The sequence below is a fragment of the Cynocephalus volans genome, chromosome 6 (genome assembly GCF_027409185.1).
Source record: "Cynocephalus volans isolate mCynVol1 chromosome 6, mCynVol1.pri, whole genome shotgun sequence".
NCBI lineage: Eukaryota > Metazoa > Chordata > Mammalia > Dermoptera > Cynocephalidae > Cynocephalus > Cynocephalus volans.
The window spans coordinates 18025056-18039143 of record NC_084465.1 but is presented as its reverse complement, the minus strand read 5'-3'; the positions used below and the strand labels follow the sequence as shown (position 1 = coordinate 18039143).

At 43.2% G+C, this 14088-nt stretch overlaps 1 protein-coding gene across 2 annotated transcripts in view; it reads right to left on the bottom strand.

Moving 5' to 3' along the window:
* Positions 1-14088, bottom strand: part of KIAA1549 (KIAA1549 ortholog) — a 126254-nt gene that overhangs the window by 67669 nt on the left and 44497 nt on the right. For both annotated transcript variants that reach the window (XM_063101193.1, XM_063101194.1), the window contains exons 2-4: positions 6093-8780; positions 2111-2199; positions 696-873 (exon numbers count right to left, since the gene is read on the bottom strand). In XM_063101193.1, the coding sequence (XP_062957263.1) occupies positions 696-873; positions 2111-2199; positions 6093-8780 (2955 nt within the window). The remainder of the gene's footprint in view (positions 1-695; positions 874-2110; positions 2200-6092; positions 8781-14088) is intronic.

Genomic DNA, 14088 nt, shown 5'->3' with positions numbered 1-14088 from the left:
TAAAATGTTGATCATTTTTGAAGCTTAGTGACAGGCATATGTTTGATTGTTCTGTTATTCTCTCTACTTTTGCATATGTTTGAAAATGTTCATAATAAAAAGTTAAATATGATATCATCGACTCACTGTTAATTTTAGAGCATGTGATATATTAAGGATAGGTGTGTGTGTGTATGCATATATATGTATATATGTATGTGTATGTGTGTGTGTCTATATGTGTTTAGTAGTTCTTAAATTTGAGAAGCATAGGCTGAAATATTTACAGGTGAGATGATACGATGCCTGAGATTTACTACAAAACAACGTGAGAGGAAGACAAGTAGATGGGAGTGCAGCTGTGACAAGACTGGCGGAGAGCTGGAAATTGTTGAAGCCCACGATGGATACATGCAGCGTCATTAAACTATTCTGTGTATTTTTGCATACAGTTGAAATTCTCCATAACTAGGGGGCCGAGCCCGTGGCGCACTCGGGAGAGTGCGGCACTGGGAGCGCAGCGACGCTCCCGCCGCTGCGGGTTCGGATCCTATATAGGAATGGCCGGTGCACTCACTGGCTGAGTGCCAGTCACGAAAAAGAAATTCTCCATAACTATAAAGTTTTTAATTAAATAATAAATTCAAAAAGTAATACTCCCCTAAATTTTAAAATGAATTCTATTCACAAATCAAAACAATGCTCAGTCATCTCACCTGTTTGAACTTGGAACCTGGACTCTGGCACGAGGAAAGAAGGTTTCACAGACAGAATTAAAGGAGTTTGGTCACGCACAAGTTTACTATTTATAAGTACATTGATGACTGATATTGCCGTGTAAACAAAAGGACCAGATGTTACCAGAAAAGTGAAGTCAGTGAATAGTTCATAAACCTAGGGAAATAAAAAATACAAAAGACAATTCAAACTTAGAGGGAGCTGTGTTGAATAGAAAAATAATAAAACCATTAAAAAAAAGTTAAAAAAAAATTAATTGGTAGTTGAAAGTGAAGGGGTAGTGTTTCACAGATAATGAAAATTTTGACTATCCCTTTAGGGAGACAGACTTTAGGGAGACAGACTACTATCCCAGTAGTCTGTCAACCTTCTCAAAAATCACACAAAATGACAAGAGCATCAAAAAAAGAAAAATAGCCAATAATATTAACTAAATAATGAGTTATGGAAAATTCAAGGTTTTTGTTGTATTTAAATCACATAGAAAGGAGCACTTATTCTATCGAGCAGTACTGTCCAAAATAAATATAACAGGAGCCACATACACAACTTTAAAATTTCTAGCAGCCATATTAAAAAACATAAGAAGAAACAGGTGAAATTAATTTTAAATATATTTTATTTAACCCAGTATGACGGTACTTCAAAAAGTTCATGGTAAAACAGAATTAACATATAATCTAAATCTTTCCATAAACTTTTGAAGATCCCTCATATATCTGAAATATTATTTCAACTTGTAGTCAAAAAAACTATTAATGAGATATTTTACATTCCTTTGTTCACTGTCACTGCGCTTTTGAAAGCTGGGGAGCATTTTACACTTAGAGCACATCTCAATTCCAAGCAGCCCTGTTTCTCGTGCCCCACAACTACAGGTAGCTCACGGAACTGGTCCTGGATGGTGCACATAGAGCTTGGCTTGCTGAGCTCTTGGGAGGAGGAGGCATCTGCATGGGGTCCAGTACAGAGATGTGGAAATCTACCTCTATCTCACTGCATGTACAGAAAGACACATAAGGACTCACTCTAAAATCTAATTTAACTCCAATCCATGTCTGTTAATGTAAACCAAGGGAAGCAAAATCATGCAGGTCATCACCCCAGACTCTGCTGCCTCTGGTCTGACAGCCCCTTTGTTCCAACTCTGTCAACACCCTCCCTCCCCCACCCACCCCCAGACTAAACCTAACCTCACCTGGGGTCAGGAAAGGCGTCCCTGATGCAGTGAACTTTGAGTGAAGACACAGAGTTTGAGTGGGAGTTAACCAGGAAAAGAGAAGGAAGAGAGGAAAGAAAATGATTCCACAGCCATCATCCCTGCCTTCAACCCAGGATCTTGCATCAGCCTCGGTAGTGACAGACGTCAGACTTCCGAGCTGCAGGGACTCACCTTCAGCTCCACCATACGGTTGAAGTGAACCCTCAACACTTCTTTGATCGATGTAATGATGTACTCCTGCACAGCTCTTCGGGCCAGCACTACAAATTAAAGCCAACCACCAAATACATTTTAGTGTCATTATGAATAACGAAGGCATCACACTTCTGGGCCCCAGGCAGAGCCTGTGCCCAAGTGTGCTAGTGGCTTATTTTGTAAAATAAGGCCCACATTAGAACAGAACAGATGCTGCTATCTACCTACAGTGGAATAACAGTGGAGACTTTGAAGGTACCAGGTAAACTGTGCACAGCCTCAGCTCAACATGCTAAGGAAACCCTCTTTACCCTGGTGGGTGAGATCAGGAATCAGCAGCTATGACCTAGCCAGTGGACATAGCTTCAAGTTTTCATTTGCACCTGGACAAAATAGTAGGTTGTCTCTTGGCTATGCCCCTAATGGCAAAACATGAGGCTTTAAAAGCCCTCAGAAGTAGTATGTTAAAAGGCCCGAAGAGGGCCGAGCCCGTGGCGCACTCGGGAGAGTGCAGCACTGGGAGCGCGGTGACGCCTCCCACTGCGGGTTCGGATCCTATATGGGACTGGCCGGTGCACTCACTGGCTGAGTGCCGGTCACGAAAAAGACAAAATAAATAAATAAATAAATAAATAAAAGGCCCTAAGATATAACTCAACAAAACTAGACGACATCTTCCTCTATAACATGAGATCTCCTACCCCAACTTTTCAAAACAGCTGGCAAAGAGTTTTTATCACTAATAATGGGGAAAAATAGATGTTCACAATTCCCATGTATTAAAATTTTATGTAGGAAATAAAATCTTTCTCCTACTAAAAGTCTAGTTCTGTTTAACTTGTTTTACATCTAAAAAGTTCCATTTAAAAATCTGTATTACTAGGTAACCCTGTTTCTCAGTGCTTAGTAAGCATTTAATAAGCTCACCCTACTTTTCCCTGTTATTTTTTCTTTCCTCTTCCATCAATTTCCCATAATGCAGAATGAGAATACATTCGATATTATTCAGTTTTCCATTTCCTGATCTTAATTTTTAAATCTGGAGACGGAATCACTCTGCATTCTTCATTCTTTAAAAAACAAATGTTTAAGTTATATTGGATTGTTTCTTCTATGAATCAGTGACCTGGATATTTTTTTAAAAGGCAGGTTTGGGGGAGGTGTTTCTTTAGTTCATAAGACCATTGGAACAAATCACGGCCAGCAGAGCCCACAAGTGAACCAACTACACCATCGATTTTAAAGGGAAAGACAAAATGGGAAGAAAAAGAAAAGGGGAAGAGTGGAAAGAAGGAAAGACACCTTATTTAAGAAAGGAAATGAGATGGGAGGGGACGGAAGAGGAAGGGGGCGGGAGAGTCTCAGAGCTAAACTTGGGGAAAGTAGAGGCAGAATGCAAAGCCAGGAACAGAAAAATCCTAGAGAGGAAACCAGGAAGTGCATATTGTAAGAAGCCCCATACAGCTAAAGAAATCACTCAGTAGATCCATCCAAGCACTGCTCTAAATAGTCCCCACGGCCCACCACTATAATCTCCACCTTCTCTAACTAATCTGAGTAAGACAGAAAACTGCAACACTGGCATAGGAGGACATGAGACTTCGGAAAAAAGGAAGCATCAGCAAACAAATATCTTACAGATGTTTTTCCAAACATCTACAGTTTCCCTAGAGCCAAGAGAGGCGAGGTGAGAGTTCCTCCAGAGGAGGCAGGGAGGCAGAAAGGCCCCGGCTGGGAAGCACAGCTCACCCCTTACTGGGTGACATGGTCCAGGGCCTTCCTAAGAGGCTGTCATGGATCAACAACCTCTAGAGTGGTCCTGCAGAGCTCCATAAAAAAAAAAAAAAAAACCCTTCAGAGGACAAGGAATCACCTCAATACCCCTCTGGACTTTTTCATTGATAAATAATTACTAAAAAAAATCCACAGTCAAATCTAAATGAAGATTGAAAATGAGCTGACACTTCCTCTGGGTCAAACAACAAAAGATGGCATTATCTCCACTAAAAAATACAATACAGCAGTATGGATCCCTACGCACAACTCTGTGCATTTACTAAAACTGTTGAGTGTGCAATTACAATAGGTGAATCTCATTCCAGAAAGTGGTTAAAATATATGGATACCTAACAACGGGCAACAAATGTCATTAAACATATGTCATAAATGAAAGTTAAATCCATGTTATATGATATGTGATATTCTTGGAGATACTTCTAAAATGGTTTCTCATTATATATAGAAACATTCTAAAAGACATATAGCAACTGTAAGTATCATAAATATTGAATCCCTGAGATAAAGAAGTATCCAGCAACTCTTTGAATAAACTCCTTATTACTAACCACTTTATAGCTTCCTTCCAATCATGGTGTAAGAAGGAAGAAAAGTAGCTTGTTCATGAGAAACTCGGTTCTCTCTCCTCTGGGCTACTCTAATCCTGCAGATTAAAGCTCGTAATTTTGTTCCAACCTAATTTCCTAGCATGATTCCCTATTCTTCCCATTACATAGTCTAATTTCCAGCCAAGCTGAAAGTCCCATCCACCTGGAGGTTACCTTCCATCCATCTCCAGACAACAACACTCTACTCTTCCTTTAATGTGAATCTCCAATTTCACATTCTTCCAGACCCATCCTCGATCATCCCAAGTATCACTCTCAGAGAACTCTGCTTTAATCATTCTTATCACAGCGACCAAGAAAGCATGGCTTCATCCTCACCATACTCAGCTCTAAGTTCTAGAAGGACAGGACCTGTCTTAGTCACCTGCATATCCCTTAAAGCTTCTAGAAGCACCTCTACACATGCTAAGTGCTCAAAAAGTACCTGTCACATGAATCAATATGTGGTCACCTTTGGAGTGGGGGAAGCAAAAGCCCCAGCTGCTCCCTCCCCCGCTGCAACAGCGAGCAGAGGCTCCAGGGCCCAGCTCACTCTGCATGGAGAGGAGAAGACCAAGCCTGTTCTCACCTCCACCTTTCCCTGTTCCTCTCCTCCTCTGTCCACTCCACTCCTCCTCTACCTCTCCTGCCATTTCCCCCTCTTTTTCATTTCTGTCCCTACCCCCACCACAACCAACACACCCCAATACTAGGCTGTAGATAAGCTTCTATGAACAGCTCACGAGCCTCCATGCACACCTAAGTACTCCTCGTGAAGGAAAACATGGAGACCCTGATCAAGCAGGCCACAGTCACTGAATGTGACTCTTGAAATAAGTCTCCCTTGGATGGGCATGCCATCAGATGCACCCCGGCTTCCTGTAGCTACAGCAGCCACGTGCCTGCAAGAGAAGCTACTGCTGGCTGGCGAGCAGCTCAGGCTGCGGGCTGGGGAGAGGATCGAATTCTGTGACTGAACTCAGAGGATATGTGGTCACTCCATTTTTCTTTCTTTAGGATCCAAGTGACATTTACAGGAATCTATAAAAGTGCACCCTCCTTTCAAGGAAAATACTAAATTAGTAAGAAATTGCAAGAGTTGCCCAACTCACTACTTGAAGTAAACATGAAAGTGTTTTTTTTCAACCATGTTGTCTATGCATCCACCGTGTTAGGAGTTCCAAGGACAAAGATCCTACCAGAAATTTCTAAGGCCCCTTTAAATCTCTTATTTGTTCTTACAGTGACTATTAACTAATATGCAATATTTTGTGGGTACTTCCTGTGTACCAGGCAATGGGCTAAGTATTTTATGTGCACTAATGCATCTAAATCCTCACAATAACCATGAAGTAGGTGCCACCATCATTCTTGTTCAATAGTTGAGGAAACAGAGGCTTAAGAGAAGCTAAATAACTGTCCAGAGAACTCGCAGGAGGAGGCAGAAGACTGAGGATTACTACCTGGGAGACAGGTGAGCCCAGCACCTGCACTCCAAGTCCCTTAAGCACTGCATAAAAGCAGCTTAGAAAGGTCGCCCCAACCCAGAGAGGCGACTGGAAGCAGAGCCTTACCTGCTGTGATCAAATAGGCATCGGGAACTGTAATATCGCACACATATGGCGGCCTGGCCGTGGCCGGTGCTGGAGTAGCAACCGCTGCTTGGAGAGTAGAGGTGGTCACAGGATGCAGGGACGGCAGGGGGCGAGCAGTGCTGCTGTCATGGGGGTTCTGATGCGCAGGTTTGCTGTTCAGGGCAGTGTCAACGGTATCGTCACCACTGGCACTGGACGCGCTCAGTTCAGTGGAGGTGTTGAGGGGTAAATCTGTGGTCGTGAACGATGGGCCCACGATCACTGGCTCTGTCGGCAGAGGCGAGGGGATCGCCTCGAAAACAAATGAGGATGCTGATGACAGGTCCATGTCGGTGATCAATACTGTACTGGTAGGAATGGCTTTGGAGAAAGAGGACAAGACAGATGTGTGACCATCAGCAGCACTGATATGGTCGTCAGAGGGTGTCAGAGTTGAAGACAGAGAAGACTCAGTTAAAACAGGTGTCATACGGAAAGCAGTCAGTAGTGATGTGACGTGAGTCCCAGGAGCCAAGATGTCAAGGACGGGGTCAGATCTGGTGGGCACCAGCATAGAGATGGCAGATTCATGGGAAATGAGTGAAAACTCAAAATAGGAGGTAGTTTCAGTGAAAGCTGAGGTAAAATGAGCTTCAGAATCTGTCAGTGAAACCACCGATGCTTCAGCGAACTTGAGAGAATCAGAGGAGAAGCTTGAGAGCGGTGACATTTCAGAATGACTAGGCAGAGAAGTGACTGTATTGAAAGGAAGGCTCGGACTTGGCCACAGCTGAGAAAACTCAACATCTGTGGAATTAGGAACAGAAAGCTGAGGTGACTGCAACATGACAGAGTCAGACAATGTAAATGTCTCGACCACGGTGGAAAAAGACTGAGACGCGAAGGCTGACAAATCGCTTGACACCAGAGACAGGGAAGCAAGTGCTTCTGAAGACGAAGTGACCGAGTCGCTGGATTCCAGCGGTGGAGTTGAGAAAAAGCTGGACACAAAGTCCAACCGACTTCCAGGTTCATGCTTGAAAAACTGGGCAGTGTCTTGGTCGGAGAAAAGCAAAGACACTACTAAGGGAACCAAACCGTAAGACGTAAAAGGACTTGGGTCTCTGATCACAAGCGATGGCATGTTTTTGTTTGCTGTGACAGAGAAAGAGGAGTCAAGAACACTGGTGATGACCGAGAAAAACACCGTGGTTACACCAGATGGCATCGCTTGGGCTTCAGCGACAGAAGAGGAGCCAAAACTAGGATCAAGTGACACCGGAACAGAGAGGTGGCCGTGGGAAGGGTACACTTGTGTGGTCATCGCGCTACTCATATCCACTCCAGCAGAAATGCCAAAGCTCATTTCTGAGACTTCCACAGATCTAGAAGAAAGGGAGACCATAGGTCTTGAAGGGAAAAGTGTGTTAAATTCTTGAGCATCTTCCTCAAACTCAGAGAAGTCCGCCACCACGCTGCTCAGGGGAGGGAGGCTGCTCGCGTCCAACGCGGTCCTGGACAGGGGCTCGGCACCATCCCCCGACCCCGTGTCTTTCTCCGTGAAGCTCGTGGCCTCAGCGTGCCGTGGCGACGCCACACTGCAGGACACGCACCACGTGTACGGTCTGAATGAAGCCACTGGGCTCAGGCTGTGAGTGTTGTCTGCATGCCTGGGGACCCCTGAATTGCCAGGCAATTGTGACATTTCTCTGGAGTTGCTGGGAAGAAAGGGGTTATACAAAATATCAGCCGATCGAGTAGAAAAGGTCACGAGCGCAAGGGGAGTTGAACACAAAGCAGAAAGCGTGCTGGTGAGAGCCAGGACCGGATGCACTGGAGTGACAGCTGGGTATGTGCTTAGAGAGGCGGTTTCTTCTAGACGTTGACTCAAAGCAGTGGTCACATCAGTGTACGTGTCTGTACTTGTGGCCAAAACATCCTCTGGAGGCTGCGAGACCTCCCCTGAGGGGGAAAATGGCTGTTGAGTAATGCCATTGCCTATCGGCCGAGGCACAAAAAACCGAGAGCTGGCAAGGAGTGTTTCCCCATCCCCTACGACTGAAGCCACAATCTCCGGCAAAGTCCTGCTTGAAAACTCACTGTAAGTGTCAGTAGGATAAAGCACCAAATTCCTACTAGGAGTTGGAATTATGCCCTTGGAGGTGGGAAAAGCTGACCAAAAAGCACTGGAATGACTGGGAGATTCAGCATTTGTTGTTGGTCGTTGAATTGTGCTTTGCCAGGCTGATGTCACTTCTATATCTTGTAAAGAAATCATGGGTATTGATGGAATAAGCACAGGCTCCCACATTTCTTTGGGCAGCCCTGGTGGGCTGACTGTGACATGCTCTAGTGGGGAAACCAGCCGGGAAGTGGCCCAGTGAGTATCTGGCAAAAAGTTATCCATTTCATCGTCATCAATGGCCACCTCATTACTTGTCACCGACACGCCATTTGCCACAAAGAGGCTGTGATCTGCTGTACTTTGGGTCTTTTCTCCTTGCTTAAAAAAGGTTGTATCAAAAGTAGTGGCAGATGGAGAGGGAATGACAGGGAGAGAACTGCTGTGCAGGGACCCTGGAGAAGTTTCTGTTAAGGCCACATGTGCAGCGCTGTGCATGGTGCTTTTCTTCAGGATGAGCTCCACGGGGTACAAAGAGAGGTTGTGCTGTTCCAGAGAGAGCTCATCTACCAAGAAAATCAAAGCCAGGTTAGCTGTAATGCAATGAAAGTCACACACACTGCCAACGTTCTGTTTCAGGCATAAAAATTCACTCATTCCACAAACATCCGTCACTGTAAATATCCACAGTTCACAGATAGAAGTGAAACAGCTAATTGAAAGCCAGAATTTGCCAGAATTGACATCAGGACAATATCTGCAAATATTCATAAACCTGAGCACCGAGCTGTGTGTGTGTCATGTTGACATGTTTTCTCTTGTTTTCTAACAACGTACACTCATAGCCACAGAAGCTCAGAATACTGGAAATGGAGGAGGCCTTCGAAAGCTGTCGAGGCCATCCTCTCTCATTGATCACATAAGTAAAGAGAGGTTCAGAGAAGATAGATAAGTCAACTACAAGATCACCCACATGCTGTGAAGCTAGAATCTGAATACAAGGCTGTCTTGACTCCAAAGCCCACGTGTTTTCTCTTCCATGACAAAAGCTCACTCCTGAGAGGAATGAACATGACACTCTGACAGAATCACTCACTACCCTAGCAGGGAGTTCCACGGTTTCCCAGTTGTGTTCCCAGACATAGCTTCTGAGGCCTTCCACCTGTAGGCCCAAGACTACCTCCAGGCTCAGCTTTCATTCTTCTCTGACCCACTCTCAGGCCTCCCCAGCTGCATTCTGGCCAGAAAAGCTATCTGCAGTTCCCCAAACCAAAATATTCTCTGGCCTCGGTGACTGTGCACGCTCTTCTTCCGCTGTCTGGAATGCCCTTCCCTGGCTCTCCACCTGGATTACTCCTGCTGGTCCTGCAGATGCAGCCTGGATAGAACCTCCTTCCACAATACTCTACAGGTGGGTTAGTGCCTCTCGCTAAGCTTCTACCTGTCACATCCCTTAACAAGCCATCCTGAAATGAATCATGTGCACACTAGACTTCAAGCTTCTTGAGGACAGGCACTGTCCACTGTGCCTAGTTTCCCCAGTGCCTAGGTCAGTGAATGACATACAGAAGGAGCTCAATAAGCCTCTGTCCAATGAATGAATAAATGGTGTCTGATATGTGCCTAAAGCACCCTATCATCAGCTCAAACTTCCGTATTACTTATCCTTGTGGCAGCTATCGTCATCACTTCATAAGTTTAGGTGTCCCCCACCTATAATTCAGATTCGCTGCCTAGAGGACAACAAGTGACAGCCCAGCTGCTGGTGAAGGCCCAGGCACTGTCCACTGTGGCCCAGGCTGGGGACTTCAGCCCTCACAAGCCACAGCAACACTCTCCTCTCACTTATCCCAGCAGTCCATCAGCATACAGTATGGGAAACAGTATAGGGATAATCATGAATTCACTCTATTTTATTTTTCAAAAGTAACTCATTTCTGTTCTATTTCTGGCAATGTGGCAGACTAGAGAGCTTTTAACCCTCCCACTTCAAAAGAATTAAGAATGCTTAATAAATGTTTTAAAACATCCTTTTAAGTGACTGATGAGCCTGCAAGACAATAAGCGGAATGTGCTGAGGGAAAGAATAAAGCAGGAGCTGGGCTCGGGAGATGACAGAGCTCAGAAGTAACCAGACAGCTGAGGGGGATACCTGGCCAGATGGCCTCATGCTTAGGCCACAGGGCAAGAAGTGACGAGTGCTAGGTCCAGACAAGTAGAGAACCCAGTTGCAGACCATCTTCCGAAAGTGGAAACTCAGGAAGTACTATATTCTCAGGGAAAAAGTGAATTAGGAAGAAAAACATCCACCCCTCAGAGGACAGCAGGAAAAAGTATCTGCCTCACAGTGTCTGGCTTGACAACACCATGGACTGACTTTCCCTCTTCCCTGTCAAACTTTCCCCAGGCTCCCCCATCTTTTCCTCGGAATCACGTCCTGGAATAAACTATCTGTACATAAAACCTTGTCTCAGGCTCTGCTTTTGGAGAAAACCCAGGCTAAAACACTGTTATGGGTTGAACTGTGTCCCCCACATATTCCTACTTTGAAGTCCTAACCCCCAGGACTTCACCATGCAACCACATTCAGAAATTGCAGATGTAATTAGTTAAGATGAGGTCATATTGGAGTAGAGTGGGTCCTCAATCCAATATGACTGGTGTCCTTATAAAAGGGGAAAATTTTGACACAGACACACACAGAAAGAGAACACCATGTGAAAACGAAGACAGAGATTGAGGTAATACATCTACAAGTCAAGGAACACCAAAGACTGCCAGCAAACCACCAGAAGCTAGGAGAGCAGCATGGAACAGATTCCCCCTCACAGCCCTAAGAAGAAACCAATGCTACCAACACCTTAATCATGGATTTCTAGCCTCCAGAACTGTGACAAAATAAAGTCCTGTTTTTTAAGCCAAAAACAAGAGAGAGAGAAAAGTATCTGTTAGAACTTTGACTTTGTGCAGCTATTGTACAAAAAGTCTCCCCAAGTTTGGAACCTATACTACTTGTACGGTTCTAATAACTACATGCTGCAAATCATAATTTAAAGAGGACCAGGTCTCCAATGGCTGTCAGAAGCTAACATAAATCCCCAGAAGAACACATTCTCAAACCAGGTACCAAAGTATTCCTGCAGCTAGGGTTGCAGCCAATGAGGACAGAATTAAAAATTACAGAACATGTAGGGAAATAAGGTAACATGAACAAAATCAAGAGAAACTCCATGAAAAAAGTCAAAAGAAACCCACACAGACAGTACCAGATCTGTAAAAGATTTCAGATATTGGAGTATGAGATACATATTTTTAAGTATATTTAATTCATCTAACATAATGAAGAGGAGACTAAAATATGAGTAATGAGCAAGAGACTACAAAAACTTACCAGAAATATTTGAAAAAGAAACAAAGAACATTTAGAAATGAAAACTGGTACAATTAAAACATCAATTTAATGATAGCTGAAGCAAGATTTAGTAAACTGGAGGACAGATTTTTTTTTTTTTTTTTTTTTTTTGTCTTTTTGTGACCGGTAAGGGGATCGCAACCCTTGGCGTGGGGTCGCCCGCACCGTGCTCAGCCAGTGAGAGCACCGGCCATTCCTATATAGGATCCGAACCTGCGGCGGGAGCGCCACTGCACTCCCAAGCGCTGCACTCTCCCGAGTGCGCCACGGGGCCAGCCCCAGATTTTAAGAAATTACTAAGAATGAGGTGCAGAGAAACAAAGAGATGTGAAATGTAAAAAAGACAAATTAAAAGATATGGAAGATAGAATGAGACAGTCCAACACACATTCGATCAAAGTTTTAGGAAAAAAATAGAGAGAACAGGGTAATGACAATATTCAAAGAGACAGTGCTAGAATTTTCCAAAATTATTAAGAGACATGAGTCCTTCAGCTCAGCAAGACCAAGAAATCCCCAGCAGAGTGAATTTAAAAACAAACAAACAAAAAAACCCAACCCTACATACATGATGATACCACAAACACCAAAGACAAGGAGACATCATAAAAGCAATCAGATAAAAGGATGGCAAATAGACCAGCAGATAACTCCCTCACAGAACAAGAAGCCAGATGGCAATGAAACAAAATCTTCACTGTGCTGAGAGAAAATGTCTGACATCTTAGATTTTAATAAGCAGCAAAACTCCCTATCAAGAAGACACATAAAATAAAGACATTTTCAGATAAACAAAAAGGAATTATACCAACAAAAGATCTTCTTTAAGGACCTTCTAACAAGAATATCCTTCAAGAAGGGTAATTATCCCAGAAGGAAGATCTGAGAAGGAGGAACAAGGAATAAAAAAATGACATACACATGGTTAAATCTAAACAAATACTGATGGTATAAATGAACAATGATATTACCATGCAATTGGTGAGTTTACAAAAGATATGTGATTAAAATAGACATTATAATTGCATAGAAGCTGAGAGAGGGGCAGCCAAAGATATTTGTGACTAACAGGGGTGGAATCAAGAGTTAAGACAAAATTCTGTGGATAGATTTTGTGTGTCTACACTCAAATTTGTAAACAATATTTAGTCCTACACATTTATAGCTGGTGTTCTTAGCATCTGAAAGTCACAAACCTATACCACATAACTGCTTACTTTAATGGGTCATACTCCTTCGTAATATGCCTTTTAAAAATGAATAAACAATAAAAGGAGACCATTTCTTATTGTTAGGCATTTGTTGTCTTCCATACAACCTGGCTCTTGGATTCTTTGTCTAAGCGCTTTTATCACTTACCTATCACATTCCGAATACTGGTAAAAGAAAACATGATACTTTACTACAATCACAATACAACAGGAGTTGTTCTTTCCTATAGTAAAGGTTTAGAAGTTATAAATGTAAGAAGTAATAAAATCACAATTCTGTCAAACTGTATAGCATATAATTTGAATGTTTTCCTAAGGATAAATCATTTTATGTCTGTTTTAAAACTCTACTGAGATATAATTTGCTTTGAAATACAAGATCTGAAGAGGGAGCAAGATCCCTTTTAAAATGAATCAGAGACACATTTGCAAGAAGGAAGACTGCAGGAGATAAAGAAAAGCAATGGTTAGTGGCAAATTATGATCCCATGTATCAGATGCAAGATAGAATTAAATTGACTCTGCTTTTCAAGGACAGGGAACAGGGAAGGCAAAGCAGTCAGAAGGACATAAAATTCTCCTGGCCAGAAAAGTACAGGAACGAAAACCTCACATTCAGAAATGTAAGGTGCGCCAAGCTGAAAGGTTTTTCTTTCTTTGTTTTCTCCAAGCCCTGGGGGAGAGAAAGCAGCTAGGAAGAAACAGCAACAGCAATGCGACGGGGAATTACTTCTGTAGTTAATTCAGAAAGAAGTGAGAAAACCCAGGTGAGTCTCCCTCACCGTATAAAAGGCATCAGGGACTCTAAATTCCAAGCCCTGGAGATCAATTTTCAAGCTCTAAAGCGACAGTTCACCTCCTCGGAAGGCTGGCCTGGGAAACCCAAGGAACAGCAGTGTCAGAAATCTCTAAAGAGCTGCAGCCCAGACAGAACCTATTTTTGCTTCTTTGGTAAACTGTGGAGTTTTCAAAACATGGTGAGTCATTTTAACTCTCTGTGAATATTAAACTACTACGAAACAAGACACCACCTCCCCTCTCCGAATTTCTAAGAGTTGAAAAACAAAAGTAGTCAGGTGACTGAACCGCTACCCAACTTGGCAAATCTTCAGCAACTTTTAATCTTCTAGTTCTCAGGTTGTCCTATGAAGAGTTTTTAATGCATTATTAAAACCATCCTTCCCCCTTTCCCCACCTTTCACTTTTCTCCCTAGTTGAGAAAACAGTGTCCTCCTTCCTTCCTCCAACTCT